Source organism: Pocillopora damicornis, chromosome 1 (genome assembly GCF_964200805.1).
Source record: "Pocillopora damicornis chromosome 1, jaPocDami1.2, whole genome shotgun sequence".
Classification (NCBI taxonomy): Eukaryota; Metazoa; Cnidaria; class Anthozoa; order Scleractinia; family Pocilloporidae; genus Pocillopora; species Pocillopora damicornis.
Genome location: NC_142670.1, coordinates 4598076 through 4623971, shown reverse-complemented (window position 1 = coordinate 4623971; position 25896 = coordinate 4598076). Strand labels below are relative to the sequence as shown.

At 36.6% G+C, this 25896-nt stretch overlaps 2 protein-coding genes across 2 annotated transcripts; both read left to right on the top strand.

Annotated features, from left to right (window-relative positions):
* The first annotated feature begins 4885 nt into the window (after positions 1-4885).
* LOC149051450 (uncharacterized) lies at positions 4886-7010 on the top strand. The gene is made up of 2 exons (XM_089185031.1): positions 4886-5125; positions 6267-7010. Exons 1-2 carry the CDS (start codon positions 5119-5121, stop codon positions 6983-6985), a joined length of 726 nt encoding a protein of 241 aa, XP_089041157.1. The 5' UTR covers positions 4886-5118; the 3' UTR covers positions 6986-7010.
* Positions 7011-8008: 998 nt separating this feature from the next.
* LOC113674941 (adhesion G protein-coupled receptor D1-like) lies at positions 8009-14563 on the top strand. Its single transcript, XM_089184247.1, has 16 exons — positions 8009-8127; positions 8754-8949; positions 9369-9476; positions 9678-9765; positions 10038-10131; positions 10222-10271; positions 11023-11149; positions 11244-11347; positions 11674-11776; positions 11885-12035; positions 12147-12228; positions 12478-12544; positions 12884-12972; positions 13241-13361; positions 13667-13708; positions 13821-14563. The coding sequence occupies exons 1-16, from the start codon at positions 8125-8127 to the stop codon at positions 13962-13964; spliced, it is 1569 nt and encodes a 522-aa protein (XP_089040373.1). The 5' UTR covers positions 8009-8124; the 3' UTR covers positions 13965-14563.
* The last annotated feature ends 11333 nt before the right edge of the window (positions 14564-25896 follow it).

Here is a 25896-nt window from a genome sequence, read left to right as displayed (position 1 = left end):
ATCTTCTAACAGGGAACTATTTAGCAAGCTATACCACTCACCAGGCTCAAAGCGAACAGAGCCCTTCATTCGCCAGCAGCCAGCGACCTTACTCAAGCCACGACGGCCGACGGCAGTGAAAAAATGGCAAAACAAAAGCCTCCAAGGGCGCTGCAATAGCTCTGCGCGTGCGTTTTACAGCCTTCTACATTTTCTGACCGTCCTTTGCAAAACAGCAACGTGAAGTCACCAAATTTTTCGTGGTCTGGAAACGGCAAACCCGAAGGCGGAATATTCAAGTATCTTTTTCGGTGTTCAATGCAGCTTACAAATTCTTCGCTGAGGCTGCATCAGGATCGTCGACAACTGGCGTCATTATAGTGTTACGGGAAAATTTATTCATTGCGCAGAATGCCTATTGTTCTCGCGACATTTACTTTCAGTAGCGAAAAAAATTAGAGATATGTAATATTAGCAGCGAAGTGTAATCTGTAGAACTTTGATTGGTCAAAGGTTACGCGGGCTTTCCTCCTCAGTGAATATTGCTTTAGCTAATCAAATTTTCAAGGCGGAATCAATCTTCCAATATTTTCCATAAGGTTTCCCTAACAATCAAGTTAAAATAATCGTATGGAAAAAACGGAAAAAGAGTTCTTCCCTTTCACAAAATTACGTCCATAAGTAGGCAAAGGGCTATATCCCATACTAACAATATGTAGAAAAAAAGCGAGTTTTAATACCCTTTTTGATATGTCTTCCAGACGTCCTAAAGTAACAGCAAAGGTACAGAGGGCCTCTATAATCTCTCTTCTTCAAAATCCATACGGTAAAAGGGATTTATTGAAAGCGATTTTAATGAAAACGAGAAAAACATGCACCTCTCTTGTGATTTTCAGGCCAGTTTCTCGGTCGTGTGACGCACGTTCAGCCAATTCAGTTTCAAATTTACCACTGGTAGGTCTTAAAAAAGTCCCGGATATGTCGCGGCATTCTGCCCCATGGATTTTCCCGTGTGTTTTATTTGGAACATATTTACGCATAAACATGTCATTCTTAACCACTTTCGATTTAATCAAGTTCTTTTGCTCTAGTATCTGAAAACAAATATAGGAAAGCAGCATTGGTTCCGAATTGCTAACTAATGCATCTTGCCAGTTACTTTTCCTTTCATTATACGCCTGTGTGTCGGTACTGCGAAGACCACTACCGTTGAAATTGCATGTAAATTTTAGTGTCAATGCTCTCTCTCTGGAAATATCAATAGAAGTTAAAAATTGATTCTCATGGAAGTTGGCGGCTGAGTTTGTGCTCGGAAGTTCGCTTTCCTTACATAGGTAATTTCTCACGTTGCCGCTTTTCCGAACTCAACCCACTATCGCATAGATAAACAGAAATTGTTAATACTTCTCACTATTATTTCCTAAGCTGCTCTACCGCATTAAGATAGGTATTTTTAATATCAAACTAAAGCTGTGATATTTGACTTAAGTTACTCTTTCTAATGGCCTAGAATCTATTGTGCCTGTTCCTTAGTTTTGAAATTCCTTCCGAACAGATGGAACATTTAAATGAAATCGCATAGATACAAAGATACATTTTCCGCTTCGTTTGTGATAATATTCAAATATTGTAGATTTAGGGAACAATAAAACCACGTGCTCTATCGTACTTAAGGAAGTATTTTGTAAAGCTTTTTCGATTACATTGGTTACGAAATTGAGTACGCTAGAGCTCATGCAGGGACCACGCAGAGGGAGGGGCCGGGGGGGAGCCTTGGCACCCCCACTTTTTTTTTCCAAAAATAAAAGTAAATTAAACAATAAATAATTTAACAAAACTAACGGAGCTAAAAATAGCCTCCCCCATACACACACTCAAAAACTTGCTGCGCGTTCCCTGTCATGTCGCTTGACGACTTGAGCTAGAATAAACTTACTGTGGAACCAAATGCTGTCTAATCCTTGAAGTCCGTAGTAAGCTCGCTTGAAACAGGTCTCCGTGTATCAGGAAACCGTGACGAGTTTCCGTTCCCGCCGCAAGCGGTCTCTACCGAGCTATTACCCCCCGTTATTGTTGCCTTCCCCGCAATAATCAAGTTAGGACGAAAAACCTATCGTTACAGTGGTGGTTACGACGGGCTCTTCGTGGAGCTTCCAGGACGATATGAAGGTTCAAGAAAATGACAAAATTCAGTTCCACGCGAGAGGCGTGATGTAATCTCTTGGGCGCCAGCAAGAAAGGATCTCTCGAGTACCAGAAATTTCCTTTGTCCATTTATGAAGTCCGTGAAGAAAGTTTTAAAGAAACGTTAGTCGCGATATTATTTACGGAGCAGAAAGTTAGTCCCTCCCGCTGCCAGTAATGGTACGCCCAAATCAAATAAAGAGGTGTAAGCTTCTTTGTCCAAAGAAGAAAACTGTACCTTGTTGTTCGAGTTGCCATTCTAGATACCGATTTCAGCGTAAAGATTGAACCGATTCCTTCCAGTGACCCACCACGAGTTTCCACCAATTTTCTAGTCAGAGCCAAGCAGATAAAACGAATACAGAGGCCATAGATATCAGCATCGTTCCAAACGCAAGTCCTTCATTGCCCAGTCGCCCATTGTTAAACCGTCCATTGTTAAACCGTCCATTGTTCAGCCAAATCCGTCCAAACCGTTTTATTGTGAACGACCCCCTTAATTGCCCTAAATGTTTAAGAAATTAGGGATTCCGAGAATCTTGGATCACAAGAAGAGGAAGAATCAAGCGCTCGTGGTTCGCCTAGCCAGTTAATTAATTCATCGGCGGAGTAAACACAAAAACGAGTTCGCTTCGAGTAAAGTTTGGACAGCGAAGCTATGTTTTGTGTTTTGTGCATTTGTACATTAACTAATTATGCATGCTAGAGTGGTTGCGTGGAAAATATCAACATGAGAATAAAGGCAAAGACAGACCGACATGGACTCCCCTTATGGCTTTTGTGATTGAGCCGCATATCGTCGCATTATATTTTTGCTCTTGCAAGCATGTCTTTAAGGGATTTGATTTTTTTTCGCCAACGGTCGACAGGTGCTCTTAGCTATATATAAACGCAGTCATAAAATTTTAGATTCTCTGTTGGGAATGAAGGTCTTGTTTAATTTATGCGAATCGCCTAATGGATTTTTCAGCTGTCTTCGCATTTGGATAATGATAAGGCTTTGGAATCATGGACCAAGAAAACAAAAAAACTTATAGACGGTTAAGAATATATGAAAGTCATATATTTGAACTGCGGATAAAGACGTGAATGAAAGTGATCCTCGCAGTGATGTGCAAAAAAAAAAAAAACGTATGTCACACAAAGATAGTAACGTTTCGAAATAACAAGCTCTCTGACTAGTTAAACAGCGTTTAATTTCGCGATGGAAATGCAGGGTAAGCAAACCTCAGCAGCAATGCCGATTTTAATTTTGCCACGAATTTTCGGATCTAAATGAATTCCCGTGCTTAAGAAAAACAAGAAGAAAATGATCTATTTGAAATCAGTATGCCTGCTGCGTGTAGCCGAGTATTCATATCATAGGCGTTAATAATAATAAAAAACTGTATTTAAGTACGATCACGTAGTGATTAGGGGAAAAAAGGTGGACAAGGTTGAGTCTTTCGAATGCTTGCATAAAATATACCAAATTCATTAAGAAAGCAATATTCAATCAAACATATCGAACATGATAGACAACTTCGACTGAGGTGTTTTAGATTATCATTCCACAAAAAGAATATTTTGCATTGGAATTATTTCACTCTGTGAGTTTTCCTTTATTCTAGATCATTTCCCAAACATTTCGAAAAACCCTAAGGGAAGTCTGAAACAGCTGGTTAATAACAAAAACATTTATTAGCTTTTAGGTATTAACCAGTCAATATTTAGGAAACGGTTAATCGGAGTATTGTTCAGAACTGTTATGGTCGTATTCAAAAACACTAAATTATTATTGTTATTATTAGAATGTGGGTTGCAATTCAAGATCGCAATGAACACAGTTGTATATGAAGAAAATTATTTTTCATGTATATCTTTTTTTCAGGTTGTCGTTATTTTCGAGTCAAATAGGCGTATTGCGAGCATTTCTTAAGCGATAAGGTCGATTGGGTATGCCAATACTAGTTGTGTCTTTAGGTCTTCGAACGCGTAAAGTCGGCCTTCCCTACAAAATCCTCTTTTTCCCACGCGGATGTATATTCCGCGTGACTATGATTCCTAAAGTCTAACACTTAAGATTCCTCGTTGTTACTCAAATAATTATTTGATATATTGGCGACGAAAACAGGGAACACTCCTATCCTAAGAATCAATTTCTAACTCTGTAAGTTTTTGAAGTAAGACAACTAATTAAGCTTTGGTGAGCTATTATCTCCATTTATTGTTCCAAGAAACGAAAAACGTCACATATTTTGTCAATAACACCTTCTAGTGCGTGACACGTGCAGGTGAGATCTACCACTCTGCACTATTTAGCGAGTACCGTTAGGAAAAGCGAACAAAAAAATATATATTTATGATCGACATATTACAAGTGGAGGCGCAATTGTTTCGAAGCAACTCCAAGTGTTCTTAACGAAACCTAATTCGACGTACAGGGGTTAAATAAACAAAGAGTGGCAACTGTCAGCAATCGATAGTAACATTAAAATGAATAAAACCCGTCACCATAAGTTGATATCTTTAGCCTAAGGATATATCATTAAAAAATGTTCTGTTTTCGCCAAGTAATGTGTATCCCATGCTAAACTATTGAAAAAGCTTTAAAATTCGAATTAAGCGTTTGCTGAAAAGTTTGTTTCATTTCTGTTATATTTTTTTAACCTAAGTAAAAAGGCTTATTGCGACTAAATTTCGGTAGAAATACCCGAAGAAAATAATTTGCATGACAATCCATTTCTCGTAGTGTATGTCAACACTGAGTAAACGGCTGGTTCTTGTTAAAAGGAGGATTATCACAAGCTTTGAATTAATATTAGCAAAGGATATTTCGGACCGATCTCCAGCCAATGACAGTTTACTAGGGGGTTGCATTTGGTTCAGCTTACAGGAACTAAACTCACCCAAAGGAAAAAAATAATGATGACGAGAAGTTGCCAGTTGTGGGGAACACTCCTGTTATAAATAACTATGTTGAGTGGGTACCAAAGCTCCTTTTCATAGATTTATTTCATCTAGAATGCATCCTAAGCGAACTCTGAGGAGTCTATCTCATGGCTGCTCTTTAAAAAGTCTTCGAAATATAATTCAGCGCAAACAAAGACCGCTAAAACTTAGAATAGCTTTAGATTAGACGATCCTTAATGGCAGGTGGCCATACAGGCTTTTTTTCGGGAAGCCAAGACCAAACATGTCACGGGATGTATTTCAGAGAGCCATTTTATCTATGTGTCATTGAGATACAGGCTTAAAGTTTTTACTAACTCATGGGTCTATCATGAAAAAGTGAAGTTTTTGTGCAAACACGCAAACGATGGTGGGATATTTTAAGCCGGATTTTATTTTTCTAATTTAAAGACATGCAAATTCTGTATTGGCTAAATAGAAAGTTGAAATCTAGGTCGCCTCTCACCTATCACAAACTACCGAGCTTTGCAGCTTAACAATAACATTTCAAGTCTCTCAAGTCTTGTTTTCTTCTTAGCAATTTTCATATGAGTCAATTTTTCCAAGGTTTTTAATTTTTTAAGAATCTGTAAACAATATCTGAGAAGCCAAAGTCGTTATGCCAAAATTTTCTCTACACCCAGGGATGCTTCATGTATTTATCAATTCCTAAGCTGCAAAAGATAGTTATGGAGAAAATGCCTACTCTTTAATCTAACAAAGCCTGCCTATCTTTGCAAAAATATAATAATAAGATATAAACAAAAATTAAGTAAATAAACAAAAGTATAGATGGATAAATATAAATTAACGGCGTTAATAATACAAAATAAGATAAAGTACTGCGATATATCTCACCTTTATAAGACTCTTTAAAAGACTGTTAGTTTTTTAAAGAAATCGCTTTGTGTTAACTTGTATATTCGAAACTTCTGTCAGCTTCGCGGTATTGAAGACTCGCTTTGAACGAAATGACGTACGCAATCACTCGGCTGTAAGGGTAGTTTCCATGAAAATTATACTCATCAGTTTTATACAACAGTGGCATAAAGTTGTTTATTTACGTAACGAAGGTATTGCGATGCCTTTGTATTTTTCATAACTATCTTCATCATTATTTTCATATTTAGTATTCTTACGTTTTGGTTCTGGTCTTGTTTTTTTTGTTTCAGGTTTTGCCCTGGGCAGTAAAGATTGCGATTCGAATAAATGTAAATCGGAAAGTGAAAATGGAGGTGGTCATTGTAATCTGAACTGCTGCGGGAAAAAGTGTAAAACACAAAAGTGTGAAGGTAACGTAAAGGAATGTCAAATGGCTCTAGAATGTAACAATCAGGATAGTGACCAAACCTGCGACGATAGAAATTGTAATCTGAACTGCTGCGGGAAAAAGTGTAAAACACAAAAGTGTCAAGGTAACGTAGAGGAATGTCAAATGGCTCTAGAATGTAACAATCAGGATTGTGACCAAACCTGCGACGCTAGAAATTGTAGTCTTAACTGCTGCGGGAAAAAGTGTAAAACACAAAAGTGTCAAGGTAAAGTAGAGGAATGTCAAATGGCTCTAGAATGTAACAATCAGGATTGTGACCAAACCTGCGACGCTAGAAATTGTAATCTGAACTGCTGCGGGAAAAAGTGTAAAACACAAAAGTGTCAAGGTAAAGTAGAGGAATGTCAAATGGCTCTAGCATGTAACAATCAGGATTGTGACCAAACCTGCGACGCTAGAAATTGTAGTCTTAACTGCTGCGGGAAAAAGTGTAAGACACAAAAGTGTCAAGGTAACGTAAAGGAATGTCAAATGGCTCTAGAATGTAACAATCAGGATTGTGACCAAACCTGCGACGCTGAAAAATGTAAATTGAAGTGCAGCGGGAAAAATTGTTAAATACAGAAGTGTAACGGAAATGAATGTGAAATGGATCTAGAATGTAACAATCAGGATTGTGAACAAATCTGCCACGCTAATAAATGTAACCTGACCTGCAGCGGGAGAAAATGTAAAAAACAAGAGTGCATAGGAAGAGAAGGTAAAGGTACATGTAACATCATTAGCACTACGCCAACCAGTTCTCGTGATAAGGTAATATGCCGTGGGAATGGTGAATGTTGTGGAGGACTCATACCGTCTTCCATTGCATGGTCCCTCACGACGAGAATCTTTAACATCGACTGTGGTGCAGGTAAAAGCTGCAATTACATCAAATGTTCAGATAGTCACTGCATCACTTCAGATTCATACACGTCGAGTATCGTTACATCTATTGGGGCTTCAACAATTCAAGTATTCGCAACGAAAATTCCAACAGGACATGGAACAGAAGCTTACAGTGAGTACCATAATAAATTGAATACTTAAAACGCTCTTTTTTGTTTTACGAAAAAGTGTTTAAGATTAAAAAAATAGATAGAAAATATGTTCTTTTAAAATTCGTTGCGCCCTACCATAGTGTCAATTTTTATTTTGACTATTAAATTTTCTTTAACATTCAGCTCTGTTGCAGTCACTGTCGCAGTCACCTTTATCATTAATCCTACCTTCACCATTACCATCATCTCCATCACATTTATCATCAGCAGCGGTGTTACAAGCAGGGGCATTAGTATATTTATCAACATTATCACCATCATCATCAAAGCCAGCAGTAGGATCAGCATCAGGATCATCAGCAGCAGCATCATCGGAAGCAACATCAACAACACGGGTAACAGCATCTTCATCAGCACTATCACCATCATCATCAAAGCCAACGGAAACATTAGCATCATCATCAGGATCAGCAGCTGCATCATCATTATTGTCATCATTATCAGATACATCGGCAGCTGGATCATCATCGTCTTTGTCTCTACGGACTCCTCTGTCACCGACGTCGGAGGTTATTAAGAATCGGGTAAGCAAAGTATTTCCCTCAAGCATTTTATTTACGACGTTGCTGTTTGCCAACTTTTTTTCTTGCTTTATCCCAGGCAAAAGATTCTGTTTCCAAACTAATAGGAGAAGAAATCAAGAGATCCAGGTCCTTGATGGTATGAATTTACTACTTGCTTATCTTTTATGACTAAGCCACTTAGTTTCTATTAAATGCGCAATGATTAGAAAGACTGACCAACGCATTGCAGCAGTTTCTATGCTTGAAAAAAACTTCGAGTTCATTCGTACAAGACCAAACAAGACTGTATCATTATCGTCATCGTCATCATTATCATTATACTTATTATAGTTATCATAACAGTATTATCGTCACTATCGATATCATTATCATTTCTAAGATATGAAAAGGCACGAGTAAAAAGAGTGATTCCCGAAAAAGATATTCCGACTCCTTGAACGAGTTTTTGGACACATTTTTAACTTGTGCACATCCTACACAAAATTTGGCCATTTTACTGGATTTTTTCTTTCATCCATTTTTGGTCTGATTCATTTCTTTCTCATTTTTTTGTTTCATAATCTAGATAGGAATAGACGAAATATGGGCCTTGCTAGCATATTGAATGCGTTGCCGTTACCTCAAACCGTTTTGTTGAATGTTCTACCGCGATCAGGGGTTTCTGCGGCTGAATACTCATGGGACGTTCAGATATCATGTTGACTCACACGGATCCCAATTTTTAGCGTCTTACTTTAACAGATATATGTTATGTTGTTACAGGAGGCTATACGGATTTTTGAAGATTTCATCACCAGTATCCAAATCCTCCAAAAACCTCTTACCAAAGAGGAAATCAAAGTAACAAGAAGTTCCATCTTTAAGGTGGCGGTCGCCTTAGAGGTATTCGCCCTTAATTATGGCAAACACCAAATGATTGGAGCGAATTCTTCAGTGGAGATAAACAGCCACAAACTAGGTGAGTCAGAGCATGATCATTTGTTCGGATTTGAAATAATCCATTACTTTTTTATTGACTGACACAACGACCAATAACATAATGGCTGCTCTGATGATTTAATTTTAAGGGACTTGTTGATCAGTGCTGTAGGCGGATGAAGCCGGTTCATCCCTCCCATTAACCATTTATTTTTATCAATCACAGTGATAGATTTTTCGGCGATTAGAATGATGCAAAGCCTTAAAACCTCAATTTTCCGATGTCTTAATGATCTATAGGTGTTGTACTTTTTAGAAGATTACGTAATAAATACATAGCTTTCAAACAAGTATAGTTATCATATTAAGACTATGACTTATTTTCGGATTAACATGAAAAAATATTTCTTCGAAAATGTGTTACTCTTAATTTCGTCTTAATTTTTTTTGCTCCATCAGTGTTGGCTATACAAAAAACCTACCGCAAAAATGCTAATGACTTTTATCTTGGGAAACAAGAACTGCAAGCGAGCCTGAACGTTTCCTCTAAAATCTTTAGTATCAACGGTTTGTATTTAAATCTTGGATGTGCTACGACAAATCACAATCTTTTATTCCTCTCCAATTTTTGTAGTTTTGAAATACATCTACAATTACATACAAGTTTGTTTGTTGGTTTACATGATCTGTTTGATTCAGACATCCGAAATGGCGACTTGGATTTCATATTGCCATGCTGTAGTTTTATTGTATTTTTTACTTTTTTAGTATCAGTAGTTGTCGGGATCGTGTACAAGGATCTCCATGAAGTATTGTTTACAGATCAACCCTTCAGAACGCTAACGGGTACCACAGGGTGAGGTTACCTCCTAAAGTTTCTTAACCAAATGCCCCTTCCATCGAAAATACACATGAAAACAAACTCCAGAGGTTGAACCTATAAAGTCGTAGATTTTTCAAAACCCTGTTGAGAAATAATTAGTCATATGAATCAATGATCTTTTCCGTGTTCGATAAATTAGCCTTTAAGTAACACTGGTTTGTATAGGCTCCTTGCTTGCTATTGTCATTGAAATAATTATTATACTTTAAATAAATCTTTTTCATACTGGTTTTCTATCTCCTCAGAAGGTATTTGGACTCCTGGATAACTGCCGTAGCTTTAGATCCAAAACCAGAAAAATTACAAGAGAATATCATATTAAGGTTCAGAAATCTGAAGGTAAGAACACGATCAAAATCAGTATCAATTGTTTTACGTTGTGATATTTATTCAGAGTATATCATTTTAATGTTTATATTCCGAACACAGATTCGTGAAGGAGAGAAGAAATGCATGTTTTGGAGTGGCTTAAGTGAAAGGTAACAGCTGGAATGTATTTTTCATCCTGTTCCAGGAGTAGTTGATTCTTAATTCTCAAATTATGAAGAAAAATGTAATGAATATTACATTTAAATGGCTGTTTTTCTAGGTTTACTATTAGCTGTCAATAGTTTCTCACTCGACTTTGATGAGACATTCAAACTTTCCCCACGTTCTAAAAATGCCTTTCAAGATCAATCTGTTTGTTCTTTAAATGAAAGCATTGATTTGTTGAATGTTATTTTTTTCTTGGGAGATTTTGTAACTGCTGTTTTTCTTTTTTCTTTTTCCATAGCTATATCTAGATATCCATTGCTTTAAGATTCCTTCCATTTATTGTAATTATAGGTTTTATTGATTTGCTTGTCTGCATTGCCGTGTTTGTTTGTTTCTCTGTTTCTTGCCTTGCTTGTTTCCTTGTTTGCTTTTTCACCTAAGTTAGGGTGTATTGAAGTTTGACGAGTCATATTAAGAATTGTGCAAAGCCCAAATATCAATATCATCAGCATACCACTTGCCTCAGATTAACAGTGCTGACAGTGATCACTCAAAGGCGAATCCATCAGTGACAGGGAGAAGATGTCGACAAAAGCCAAATTCGAAAGTACTCAACGATGTGTAGAGGTTATGAACTCGGTGAAAGTAAGACAGAAATTAAACCTATCGGATCCCCAATGAGTTTTTTTTTTAAATTTTTCTTTTGATGATGAGGATGAGGATGATTATTATTTATTATTTTATTCTTTTCAGTTCAGGCGGATTTTCAGAGACTGGATGTTACTTAGGTACTTCGAAAAGCAACTCAGAAGAAACGGTTTGCAGCTGCAATCATTTGACTCATTTTGCTGTCTTACTTGACTACAACGGTAGCCCAGGGGTAATTAGTTAATTCTCTCTTACCTTTAGCATTGGTGATAGAATTTCGTTGGATTAAGTAAAAAAAATTGCTGTCTCTTCATCTCTCTTCACAGCTCACAGAGGAAGACGAAACTATTTTGGAAATTATCACGTACGTGGGACTGAGTCTTTCCATCTTCGCGATTCTTTTGACAATTATTCTACATGCCTACCTCACGTAAGTACTGTAACCATACGCTCAAAGAACTAAGTCTTTGCATGACCTTAAAGGCTTTAGGGCTTAGAACAGACAAGTTCTTTAAAAAAAAATCGATTTAATTAAAATGTGTATTGAACAAATAACAGTAATAACAAATAAAGATGATCAAAATGTAATAGAGATTTATAAAATTTATCTGCGAAAGCGGGTAAGATGTCTAAACTAGTACAATTCAAAATTAGTGGAATACCTTGTCAGATATTGCTTCGTTTTGTTTTTGTTTCTGTCTCGCCTTTGGTTTTTTTCTGTTTGTTTGTTATTTTTTTTATTGCTTGTTTCACTAGAGACGTATGGCAACCTTTGACTCAAATACGACTGAGTCTTTCTGTGTCCCTTGGAGCTGGACAAATAATCTTTCTTACCGGCATAAACGCCACAGAAAATACGGTGAGTGTTGTATTGATCTATTCGTGGTTTATCTGCTTTTTAGGGGCTTAAAAGATTCCCTAGAAATTAATATGAAAAAGCCACAAAAGCTTTTTTTTTCTCTCGCAGGCTCTCTGCGTCCTAGCAGCAGCTTTCTTGCAGTATTTCCTGATGGCAGCTTTCTGTTGGATGCTGGTGGAAGGAATTTATTTCTTCCTGTTTGTCGTGAAAGTTTATAACATCAACACCAAGATGCATATGTATCACTTCATATCATGGGGTATTTTTATTTCACTTGATTTAGATTATTATAAGCTGCTGAATCGGAAACGCCTCAAAATTGGACACATGACTTCTCCAGTTGCGCTAACTTTCTTCTTCTTATGTTTAGGTTTACCCATCATCATGGTTAGCATTTCAATAGGCATCGCCGCTGGAAAAGATGGAATTAAAAGCTATACCAGTGAAAAATAGTATGAGAAACAGTCAATAATACACCTGCAGTTTGTTCTCTCTTCTTCCTCTTCTCTCTCTCTCTTCATTTAAATAATCAGCATTTCACGACGTATTGCTGCTGTTAAGATCTCTTTCTAGTTTTCCATCATCACTCCATTTGTTTTCTCTGGGAGTTGTCTTGTTTTATCGTGTTGTTGTGTTTGATTTGTGTCGTGCTGTAAAGATTATTTTCTGTAAATTAATATTTTTTATACACTCGTTTCCAGTTGCTGGCTTTCCTCAACGAATAACCTGATCTGGATCTTCGTCACATTTGTGGCTTTCATTGAAGTTGTGAGTCTCTGATTAATTGACGCCTCATTAATATTGTTAGAGATTTTCATTACTAAACGACTATCGTCTTTCAAAAGAATATCAACTCCAATTGATAATACCCTGCGTCTTTCCAACTTCGATCCCTCTTGGCCTGCGTATGAACCAAGTAATAGCGTGGCGCAGCACAGTGTTCTCTGTCGCCCATTACAGAGACGCAGTAGTGCGTTGGCTAGCTGGACGCAGAGGGTTTAATTTTTCATGAAGATTCAGACTTTTCTTTTTTCAAACGCTCGCAACGAGACGAATGACCATTTTTCTGTTGTCGGTGATGCATTTTATATTCCTTGCTTTTTTCAGCTCAACATTTTGATACTTGTCCGAGTAATAAAGGAGATGAGGAAATTAATGCAACCCACTGGGGAAAACAACAATACACAGCAAATACGGTCAATAATAGATAAATTTAACATTTATTAGATAATTGTGGTAAACTTGATGAAATTTAGATGGGAAAGGTAAATAATAACTAGTTTCTACACAGGCTCCTCTGGTAATGTGATCATATTGTCGCATTTAGTTTAGCAGTATTTGTCTAGATTCCACTCTAGTTAGTCTGCGACGATGAGGCAATACAACTTTGAAAAAAAAAGTTCATTCACGTGAATGAAAGGAACGGTTTATCGATGCTCATCACATATTGTTGTCGTTATTCAGACTTGGCATTAAAACATGCGCGGTGATGATCCCACTGCTTGGTGTTACCTGGCTTTTTGGACTTTTGTTATCATTACACAAAGCTTTCGCCTACATTTTCACCATTTTCAACTCTATTCAGGTAAGCTTTCGGTAAAAAAAAATCAGTCGATATTAAATTGCAGTCATCTGTTCATATACTTAAATGCTAAAAGTACTCTTTCACCTAAAAAAAGGCTCTTTGACATTGGTCAGATGATATTGCCTATTGAAAATAATTTACCCAACAACAGACAATCTTTATTGGTTTACAAGATATGCGACTTGCTCTAATTCATTCTTTCGCCACTTTTATTCTGGTTTCATCTCAATGAAACGATCATATCTTTATCATCTTTCTCATCTGGATTACAAGAGATGTTATACTGATATAATTATCTGTTTCAGGGAATCCTGATTTTCCTTCTTCATTGTGTGCGGAACAGCCAGGTAAGATGAATATCAAACTGAGGATGTACATAAGAGGAATTGTGAATTTTCTAGACATCAATAAACATTTTGTGGATTAGAAATTGATATTTGGTCTCCCGTTCATCTGCAGATTAGAGAGCGATTGAAAAGGAAGATGAATATCATTTTCCCATCTGCTGTAAATCATGGAAACTCTGCGAAGAAGAGCTCACAAATTAATCCAAGTGATGCCGGCGAAGTGTGGGCAGTAGAATTGCAGTCCTTCAAAGAATAACACAATACAATATTCAGTAATCCAATTTAAACGACTTTTGGTGATAACGTTCTCCCATCTGTAAGAAATGAAAACTCCACAAGGAAAAGCTCACGGGCTAATCTCAGTGATGTCGGTGATGTGTGGGCAGATAAAAAGTAGTCTTAATATGAGTTGGAATTAAAAAATCAGCGTAAATAACTGGATTCAATAGAACGAAAATGAGAGTCGATTGTCTAAAATTATATCATACATTCAAGTCGCACTTGTTTAACACCAACACATATTTTACTGTATTCCTTTTAAACCACTGTTGACTAGTATTTAATAACGACTTAATGATGGTCCACATTTTGAGTACATAAGGTAACACCTAGCTACATGTGAAAATACCAAATACGATCGTTCTTTTGTGATAGCAAAAATAAAAGTCGATTTTTAAGATTTATAATTAATAAATGAATTAAACCAACCGATAAATTAATAAATAATTGAAAACGAGTGAATTAATTAAATCTTTTAGTAATCTGGTATATTTGTTCGCATAACGAGGCACATTGTACCCTTTCGAGTCAGAGAGTCAAGTTGATCAGTTTGGATTAAAATCGTTGTATTAAAAAGCAATGAAACAATCTTCTACTTTCCCCTTGGAAGAATCCCACTGAGTTTTGATCAATGATTAGAGTAACACTGTATAACGCAAGCAGAGCTGCACATTTTTATTAGCCCCGTTCTCTAAAGTCCTTATAAAGGGTAGAAGAGAGGGAAAGGGTTGTGAATCTATCTTAACTACCTCCTCTCCGCTCTCACTCCCATAACCCTCAGGGAGAGATTGTAAGACGCCTGAGAAGTCCAACTTCCCTCTTGAGTGAGTGTTTATGGTGCTCTGTTATGTTTTTGCCTGTTTTTTGTTGTTGTTTTTTGTTGTTGTTTTTTTCTTGTTTGTTTGTTTAAATATGAATTCATTGCTATAGACGTGAATTCTAAATAAGTACATGACATCTTCTGAAATGTTAAGTAATCCTTTCCACCGCATGACTACAAGCCCGTTAGATATAAATTAAGGCCACTTTCCGTAGGGCGCGCGCCGGATATTCGTAACGACGACACCCCCGCTTCCCCTCTCCTTTCAAAAGGGGGAAGGGGGGTACCTAGAGAGACCTAGCTACACCCACCTATTTCGTATCCTCTCGTCATGTTAAAAAGAGGATAGATGAGATATCAAAGCTTTGTAGCGATTCTTTAAGGATGTAATACTCGAGCAAGATAGAAGCACAGACATATATCGAGGAGCACGAAAACTTTTCATCACCATCGCTCATAATTATTGCCGCAGCGGAATAATTTTTTTGTCATAATTGCCACTAAATAGTTACTTTCTCGAGCTTGGGAATATCACAACTATTTAAATCAATTGTTTTTCTCGCTGCATGATTGTGGATCGCACTCTATTCTATTAAAAGAATTACGAAATAAAACAGTTTCTTTCGATATTAATGGATTATTTCGCCATGCTTGTTTTAAGCAGGTGCTAAGGATTTAACCGAAGGCAAGACGTCAGGAATTCACACGACATTCAATCTCCTCTTCGTTTATAGCAAGAGAAGGACTTTCCGTAAATTGTGATAACTTCTGCCTTGATGCAATAAGCATAAACTCAGTTTTTGTCATATTTAGGGTAAGCTTGTTAGCACTCAGCCATTCGTACACATTACTCAGGTCGTAATTAAGGCAATAATTTATATGATCAAAGTCAGTACTGGCAAGCGTCAGGCTGGTATCATCAGCGTACATTCTGGGTTCCGAATATGTCAGACAATGTGGTAAGTCATTAATATATATTAAAAACAGAAGGGGTCCCAAAATTGTTCCCTGGGGAACACCACATCTTAGATATTTCGGAGTTAGCTTACAAGAATTTACATGGTAAATCTGTGTTCGATTATCTAAATAAGAAGCAAACCATTGATGACTAGTCCAACAAATCCCATAGTATTGCAATTTTCGTAGCAAAATATCGTGATCTACTGTATCAAATGCCTTTTTGAGGTCTAAAAACACTACGGCATTAACAAGACCACGGTCTATATCAGATCATTTGTTCCCACGTGGAGGATTATTGCCTTCGGTTTTTTAGCCAAGCTTGGTTGTAGATAATGCTCCATGTCTGCGGTTGTAGCACCAGGGAAACTTCTCACAGTTACGCGCTGTTTAGCTGCCCGACTTAATAAGTCCCGGCGTAATCCTTTGAAAATCGAATCTCCAACAATGATTGTGCCTTCATTAGGTCTTTGCTCCCCTTGGCCGTTCTCACTAGTATCATTGTTTTCCATTTGTAGTTGCTGGTTCTGGGAACTGGCTTTGCCTTTCTTTTTCTTCTTCCCTCGCGCATTTACGAAAAACTTGATGTCCCGTATGGGTACCTAGGTGACGGCTGCACGTCGGCCAGCCGCAACACTGTTATTACAGCTTTCGATTATGTTTGTTTTGCTATCAAGAAGTGTTTGGTTTCGATAGGAAGCAAGAAGATCTGGAACAGCTAGCCACAATCACATAAAAATTATGCGATTTTCAAACTGAAGTGGTCGTTTTAATTCATTATTGCTACGTCTTAATTGACGTTCGGTACAGCACCTTCGGTCAGAAGTAATATATAGGGTCTCAGGGACACAGTAACCTAGTTACTAACCTTCTTAAGTTATTGTGACGAGATATCACGCTGAAAATACATGTACGTGTATGATCTCAACCGCGCAGAACGAAGTTGGTCGTTTAATACTAAGTCATACATCCCATTCATGAAAATTAAAAAAAAAACAAAAAAACCAATGTACAAAAGAAAGAGGAGTTTAGTTCGAGCAATTAGTTTACAGACGGCAGCTATCGCCGAACTTGACTCATGAAATACTCCTTAGAGTCTAAATCTACATCACCTGCACTATTACGAAAGGTAAAATCAGTAATAAAGTTTTTTCTCGTTGCAATTTTTTTGTTTTTATTGCGCAAAAGATCTTTCCGTATCTGACGCAAAAATCCTTAAGACTCATTGGTGCGTTTATGAAGGAAAAGTAAATTTTACTTACGTCAACGAGAAACGATCAAGTGTTTTGATGTGCACTACGCTCGGCCTCCTACAAAGGGGTTTGAAGTACATCGACACATCTGAAGCAGAAGAGATGCCAGTGAGTCGCGAATCAAAACAAACTGACAGCCGCTAACGGAATCTCATGTTGAATGATGCGATGAAAGGGCTTCAATCCGGTAAAAATGGTCACAGCTCTTTGTTCGCTGAGTAAGTGCAAGCCTTATTACATCGATCGGTTATGCTACGTGAATGTAAAATTAGTAGTAAATGCTATGATGGAGAAATTGAGGTAGCGGGACAGCCAGCGGCCCATGCCAAAATTAAACCTGAAAGGGATATGTCAGTTGGAGCTTATTCAGCTTCTTGATAACAAAACACGTTTAAATTGAGAACAAATGAATAAATAAGTAAGGTATAAAGTAAAAAAATTATGCATTTGACGTGTGTAAGTGTGTTTTAATTTCATTTTAGCCTCAATACGGTGCAAATGATTTGAAAGAATTTGGCATGATGACTTTTATAAAAATAATTATGCAGTTTTAAAAATGAAGTCGTCATTGTTACCCATAATTGGTGCTCTGTCCCGACGGTCAGCAAAACAGTTCATAGCACCGATATTTGGCTTCGAAGAAACACAAAAGCCCAGTCACTATCCTCTGAAGTTACCTTCACAGGATGTCACCGGGGAAATACAAAAAAAATTTACTGAGCGCCAAACAAAATTCGTTGTTCGATGAATAAAATACGAAAGAAATTTCACCAGACGAAAAGAAAAGTATTTTGCTAAACAAAAAGGAAGTTTTGTTCGAGCTCATTTAGAGAGCCATGTTTCAAAGAAAACATTGAGTGTGATATACAAAAGAAAGTTTTGCACGAGGAATTTTCACAATGAATACCGTCAGCTGTAGATATAGACATAGTTTGTCGATTAGTTTTCTTTTTGATTAATAGCCTTTATTTTTTGTTACTTTTCTTGCTTTGTAAAATGGGTTTTTCCAAAGCGGACATCAAGACCTCGTAGAAATAAACGAATTCCACTCTACTTAGAAAAAGAAAAAATGTACATTACAATGTTTATATTTTGCATCGATCTCATGGCTGCAGCAGTATGCCATCATTCGTCGAATGCGATAATTTAATTTTTCAATGAATTAATGTATGGCTTCAAAATTTTAATTGATAAACTTTGGATTCAGTTCAGCTTAAAAACGTTTAATTAACCTTTTAATCCATTGAGAATGTTTTGGGGCCAAACTGGCTCTGATGCACTCCAATTCTTACTACTATTCAACTGAACCACCTTGAAGCCGGACATTTTTTTTCAGGCGTCTCTTATCGCAATTTCTTTGTACGGGCTAGACATCAGAGGATCCTTTCAACATTTTGAGCCTCTAAGAATTACAAGACTATTAGCAGTAAAGTTTATTTCTTTTTCTCCAACGAGGCAAAAATAATAAATAACTTTTGAATTAGCGCTTAGGTAAACAATGAATAACATCGCAGCTTATTATACAGCCCGCAGCGATACAAACGATAGACGATACAAAGCGAATCCTGTGTTCTAATTGGCTACCCGAGCAGGAGAGATGAGCCTGTCTTGCCAGACTTGTAAGAGTCCATCCGCTCACTTTAATTAATTTATCAGTAATGGTTTGACTTGAAATCGAGAAACCTTTTTTCTATTTGTTTCAAATGATATTATTGCCACAAAAGGTCAATGTACATGTTTAATTTATTTCTCTTCTGCAGTCGTTGTCACTCTAATGATGCAATGGGAAGGAACAGGTGAGACAGCGCCAATTTGAACATTTACGTACCTGAGCCAGAACTTAGAAAAGGGGAAATTCCGACTGATCTATAAGAATTATTAGTTATTGACTTCCAATTGAAAATACATGAATCAGCTTGTGATTTTAAACGCGAGTTGAGACAAAACATCAAAGTTAATTATCATAACACTAACACTATTTTTATCATCAATATAATATAAATATTTTTGTGTATTTATTTATTTATTTTGTCGTAGAATGCCAGGACACATGCTTCAATAATTCCTGGTACATATTTTTGAAATGGGGAAGAAGTTAGCAGAATAGTAGGAAAGTCTGCAAACATCAAGGAGGTGACTTTGTTTCTATCGAAATCGAAGAAGAATGGCAGTTTATCAATCATGAAATTAAAAAACGTTCTTTTTGGAATACTGGTGCGTGGCACATTGGTTTAGAGAAGAAAGGCAGGGCTTGGACTTGGAAAAGTGGAAAACAACTAGATACTTTGAAAAGGCGAGACTTTGTTGCAACAGTTAGCGAAAGTCATGCGGAAATAACTAAGAATGGAAGCCTTGACGTTATCGCTAGGGGAGATAGCAGGGCCTTCATTTGTGAAATGGCGCAAGGTAAAAAAACTTCCAACCGATAAAGTACATCGCATACTGGCACGTACGTTTCCACAACCGATTTGATGAAAATTTCTCTTGTAGAATAATTTTCCAAAAATTAAGATACTGCTTACACAATATGCACAACTTCACGCAACTTTTACGCAGACGATGACTAATTTTATGATGAACACGTAATTAAAAATTATGATAACTTACATTGTCTCTGAATTAATTTTTTGAACCCTTTTCAGAAAGGTAACGAGGGTAGTACAGGCTTTTAGTCAACCTTGACCCTAACAATGTTAAAACAAACAAACAAATAAACAAACCAAACAAAACAAAAAAGCAAAAAAAAAAAACATGAACTAAAAAATCGTATAACCTGATTTAGAGTGAATAATTCAAAACAGTAGATCAGATATCGTGGACGCAGAAATGAAGAAGAATGTATTAGACCCCGTCCAAACTGATGCATCTGCGTCTTACAATTTTATCCTGATTGTCAGAAACTCCATAAGTTCCGCTATGAGAGCAGTTTTAAGTGTACCAAACGTGAACACATAGGTAACATTCGCATTACGGTTAATGAGCGCTTTTTGCGTGACTTTTACCTAGTTCAATTTTAAAAATAAAGACTACTTTTGTTTTTCCTTTGGGAATTTCGCAAATGTAAGCCAATTTCTCAGAGCCATTGGTGCCACAAAATAGGCCCTGGTCGCCATTAATAAACGGCTTGCATATATGAGCCACAGTTCCCTTACACTTTGGCTCTCCTGCCCATTTAGACATATTCACCAGTTTTCCATTCACCCAAGTCCAATTTTCGCCTTTTTTTTCTAAGCCAAGTACCATGCATCACAATGATGATAAATTTGACGAGCCCAATCACGTGGAGAACAGCAGGACTCAATGCTGCGATTTTGAATCTCGCTAAGGACGAAGTTCCCTTCTTCTTCGGTTTCAATGGAAACTAGGTCTCCTCCTTGACTTTGGGAGATGTCTCTGTCCGTTGTCAAATTGCTCCTTTATTCGTAAATATATACCAAGAGTTTCGAAAAGAAATATTTGGGCATTCTATGAAATAAAAACAATGATGATAAAAATAAAAATGACCACAATGATGGTAGAAAAAGGAAAATCACAAGGACAATCAAGGATACAATAGCCAATAGATCGGCGTGTCTTTATAATTATTGGCGTTATGATCATCAATATTAATTTCTCACTCGTATTATAATTGGCATTATCATTGTTATTGTAAATTCTTTAGCGTTTGTTTATCAGTGTCATTTAAGAACGCGTTTACACTTATGTGTACTCATTTGAAAACGGATGCTTTTCAATGCGTTTTGGCCTTCCGTTCGCAATAAAATACTTAAAAACGGAGGCGTTATCAAATGAAAGAATGGATCCGAAACTCTATCAAAAGTGGAAACGACAGTCAAAAACAGAGCCTTTGAAAACAAAGACGTCATAGTGTCATGCAACCTCTTTTTCACGCATCCTGTCTTAAATTAAAATCAAATGTGGCGCACGGACATATGGATATGTGGAGCTTGATATTGTGTTCGATCAAGCATGCAGAGATTGACAGCTAAGTACGTCAAAAACGTTATAAACCTGCTAGCGTGGACCCAAAGAAAACGAAAACAAAAACTGATTAGAAGATTCTGACGACTCTTACCTACGTTGGACTGACCCTGTCCATAATCGGAATAATTCTTACAACAATTTCCTATGCTCTTTTCACGTAGGGGAATTTGTTTTATAGCATTCCTAACATATTACTCCGAATCCTTCCAAAAATAGACTATTTCATTGCCTTTTTTTCTAAAAAAATGTATCAGCGGTTGCTTTTTTTGCATTTCTTTTATCTACAGCGAAGTGCGTCAACCCCTCTCCCAAGTAAGGCTGAGTCTCGCTGCTTCTCTGGGAACTGGTCAGATTATTTTTCTGGCTGGTATTAATGCCAAAGGAGACGAGGTAAGCACTTCGTTTTAAGACCAACTAAAATCGCCGCTGCATTATCCATTCCCCGTGAATGATTACCTCAGCATGAAGAAAACAATGCGGTTGCACAACGCGAGTGAGTTTTTTTAAATTTTTATTTCATTTCTTTTTTTTATTTGTATCATCGTTATAGATGTATATTATCTTGATGGTTGATCTTATTTGTTTCTGCACTTTGTCGTTAAAAGTTAGTTAGTTCCTAAAAACCCAGGTACTTCTCGATCCATAGGGTGTATGTGTTGCAGCAGCTGCCTTGATGCTTTACTTCCTTATGGCAGCTTTCTGTTGGATGCTGATCGAGGGAATTTTTCTCTACTTCTTCGTTGTGAAGGTGTAAAATATCGATGGAAGAATGGTTATCAATGACTTTTTTTCCTGGAGTGAGTTTTTTGACGTTCCTTTCCACTATCAAACACTATATGGCGCCATAAAGAGTTTATCTAGATTATATTCTAACATGTATTTTTTCCTTTAAAGTTTAATTTGAGTGATATCTTTTATTATGAAGGTTTCCCTGCATTTATGGTCAGCATCTCCTTGATAATTGCCTCAGTAAAAGACGGTATTCATAGCTTTGTCAGCGAGAAATAGTAAGCATTGAACTTCTAAAAATCTTTATTTCAACTACTTTAAGTGATTATTCATGACATTACTTAGAATACGTCGCTAGCTCAACGAAGCCGAGCATAGACTGAAGCTTTTATGACTTATGTTCTAATTTGTTACTTTCAAGCTGTTGGTTGTCCCAGGCTAACCATCTGATTTGGATTTTTGCTTCCTTTGTTTTGGCGGTGGAAATCGTAAGTAGCTCGTTTAAGAATATCAAAGGAATTTGTATTAAATATTTGTAGATATATTCAAGAAACTTATATTCTTTAACCTTTTTTAACCGATACTAACACGTGGAAACTGACCAATCAGCTCTCGTAAGTGGGCATTTCACATTCTTGCAAACTCCCCTGAATCTAACGATGAAGTCCGCGCAAAAGGAAGAAACGTCGATGCCGATAACAGTCTCGTGATAGTTTTTAAGCTTATCAGTAACAAATGTCTACACATTCCCGAAAAAATGGCAAGGGGTCCAACTAAATGCTAACAAAGTGACGTAGTCCATATTCTTTATCTAGATTAATGTGTTAGTCCTGGCAACAGTCATCAGAAAAATGATCAGAATGCAATCTACGGGGGAAAATCATCAGTTACGGTATGAGATGAAATTATCAGAAGGTTAAACAAGAATTAAGCAAACAGCCAAACGAAAAAAGAAACAAACAAATTATATTTAGAATTTACGTTTTTCATCGATTTCTGATTGAATATTCTATTCACCTAGTTTTTAAAGAATTGAGTTGTTTTACGTTTACTCTGCAGACTTTGCATCAAGACATGCGCGATGATGACTCCCTTATTAGGCTTTACGTGGCTTTTTGGTCTCCTTTCCTCGGAAGACAAAATTTGCGCCTACATACATACGGTCTTAAGTTCGACTCGGGTAAACACAACCATCTCTATTTTCCATCAAGTAGGCGTTGAAAAGTGTTACCCTAGCAAAGGAAAAGCACAAAAAAATATATTTAAGATATCAACTGTAATTACAGCTCACGTTTACAAATTTTGTTTTACAGGGATTCCTGATGTTTCTTTTTCACTGTGTGCGAAACACTCAGGTAACTGACAATTTGGGCGTAAATGGATTTATCATTATCATTATAATTATTATTATTACGAGTATTATTATCATATACTATACTCATCATTGTCACATCTATTTTACCAGCGCTTCTCTTTCCTGACTTAAACTCAGTGTCTCAGAACTAAGAAAAGACGACTAGGAACATATATTTTATAGAGACAAAATGATGAAAACAAAAAAAAGTACATAAATTGAGGTAGTTCATTTTTCTCTCTTCTTTTTTATTATTATAATATATTTTTTTTACTTTCGTAGATAAAAGAACGGTTAAAAAGGAAGTTGAACATCATCTTACCAGCCAAAACTGGCCTAAAATCTGACAAGAGAATATCCCAGGTTATTAAAGGGACGCGGCAAAAGTGAGAAGAATTGATGTTCAGCCCTTTGATCCCGCCTTTACTGAACAACCAACATAATTTTTTCACCGACTTGTGTAATGTATATATCACGGTTATGATCACTTATGGTAAAAAAGTCGTTATGAAACAGTCGTTTATAGAATTAGAAATGTTTTATGATTGATAGCTCGATACTCTTTAAAGGGGCCAGACTCAACCAATGCGTTTTGAGCGGCTTTGTGAATGTTATTATCCGGGGACTTGATACTCGATTTTTTTTTTCTTCACAAACTCACGGAAAGGCATAAAATTTAACCACAGCGGTAGTTTTTGCCGATATATATATATATATATATATATATATTTTTTTTTAAATTGCAAAAATAGAAAAAGGGTAATAACACTCAGAGCAAAACTAAACCCCTACTTAGAAAGAGGTATGATAACGACTTTTTTCGTCTGTGGAACAGAACCAAAGACAAAGTGGTAAAATTTTTAATGCGAGTAAACAGCCACATTCTGTAAATTGTACCACGATACGAACACTATCCACGGTTGAAATATCAGAATCAGAATTTATATTCTTGGACGCAAAAGTGCTCGGAAGAAAGATGTTTATCAGGGAATCGACAGTTGACTTCTAACCGCATCACAGAGAGACGAAGATCTTTCAATACTTAATTGTTTATTCGTATCATACCTCAGGTGCAAAGAAAGGATTCGTTGAAAGAGAAGTGTGACGTCTCTCTATGATTAAATTCGTCACGCTTCAAATTTAATCAAAACATAAAGTGGTTCAAAATACGCTTAAAGAGTATAGGATACCAAGATGGAATTTTACATAAATGTATTGCTAAATTTGATCTCACTGGGAGAGAAATGTCACTCAAAAACTTACATGGTATTAGGCTTGCAATCGATTGTTTACGTTTCTCCTTCTGTTGGTCTCCCAAGTGCCGAAGTGCTGTTTGACTTGCCTCCAAAATTCCTTATTTTTGTAGCAAATAGATAATAGACAATAAAAGACACTTTTTGAGGTTTAAAAGAGCCGGTTCTTGATCACGAATGCAAAGGCTCAGGCGAATAATACAGAAAATGCTGAAGATGGCCACAACCCCTGCAATGCACCCTGGTTGAGCTTGGCCCTTTAACATTGCTCATTTCATCATGTGTTCTCTTAATTCCGGATCCTCGCCATCTGGATTGATTTACTCTACAAGGGAATAGAAACGGAAGTTTAGCACTTTATGTGCTTGGTGGGTTACCCCATTTGCTTTAAAATATGTATTCTTAAACGCTCTTTTCGCACTTGACTTCTAGAAACCCTTGAGCCACAAAACATATTAGGAAATCATCATAAAATGGATCCTAGAATGGGCACGTAAAATAATGTTGTATTACAAATCCGATAGGTAAAATTTTGGATATTGATATAAGTACAGGAATTGTAACTTTGATCTGGAGTGAGGCCAATAAAAGCGAAAATCGGTCAGATAAACTATTGCACTAGCATCGGGACTCGTTGTTTGACCGTCTCGCGCGCGTCTTACGTATCTCATCTTTACTTTTATCAGTTGATTGCCGCAAAAGTTGATAGACAATAATATGATATGAATATGAAAGCGATCCTCGCAGTAATATTACCAAAACTACCGAGAGTCAGTAAAGAATGTTCAACTAACCTGCAAGCTGCTATTTTGCTGGACATCTACTTCGTTTCAGGTGGAAACAAAATCCTTAGCCTACCATGAAGAAAACTGATGTTAAGCACATGACCTTAATATTATAACACAGTTTGTTTCCTTTTGCGGAAATGACTTAAATTATGCCCTCACAATACATAATGAAGTTAAGCACATGATCTTAATTTAACAACAGTTTGTTTCCTTTTGTGGAAATGCTCTCTTGATACCGCTCGTAAAAGGTTAATTCATATTAATATTAGTTTATTAAACATTATTTTAGCAGTACAGGTCCTATTTTTTTTAGGACTTATTTTCACTACTGCTCAAGAAGTGTCCATTACTGCGAAGATCACTTTCATATCCACGTCTTTGATCGCAGTTCACATATGATTTTTATATATTCACAGTCAATTAATAGTTTGACAATAATATATGACAGCAATGATATGGTAAAGCCAAACATGTTCATCAACGAAGGCTTCCTTTTTTTTTTAATTATTGTACTAGATGTTTTTCTTCATCAAATTCTTATGTCCAAGCAATTTATTTTCGGTTTATAAAAAGAGGAAAACTTACAACCTCTTTTTTAAAATCAGTCTAGGAATTATATTTGATATAGATTCACAATGTGACCTTGCAATTTTTGTTCCTGATTGTCTTATTATACTGCATACTAGAATCCCTGGTTTATTTGAAACAGAAAACGAAAAAAGTAAAAAACAAAAAACAAAACACAAAAAAGTCAGTTTAAAGGAGATCTAC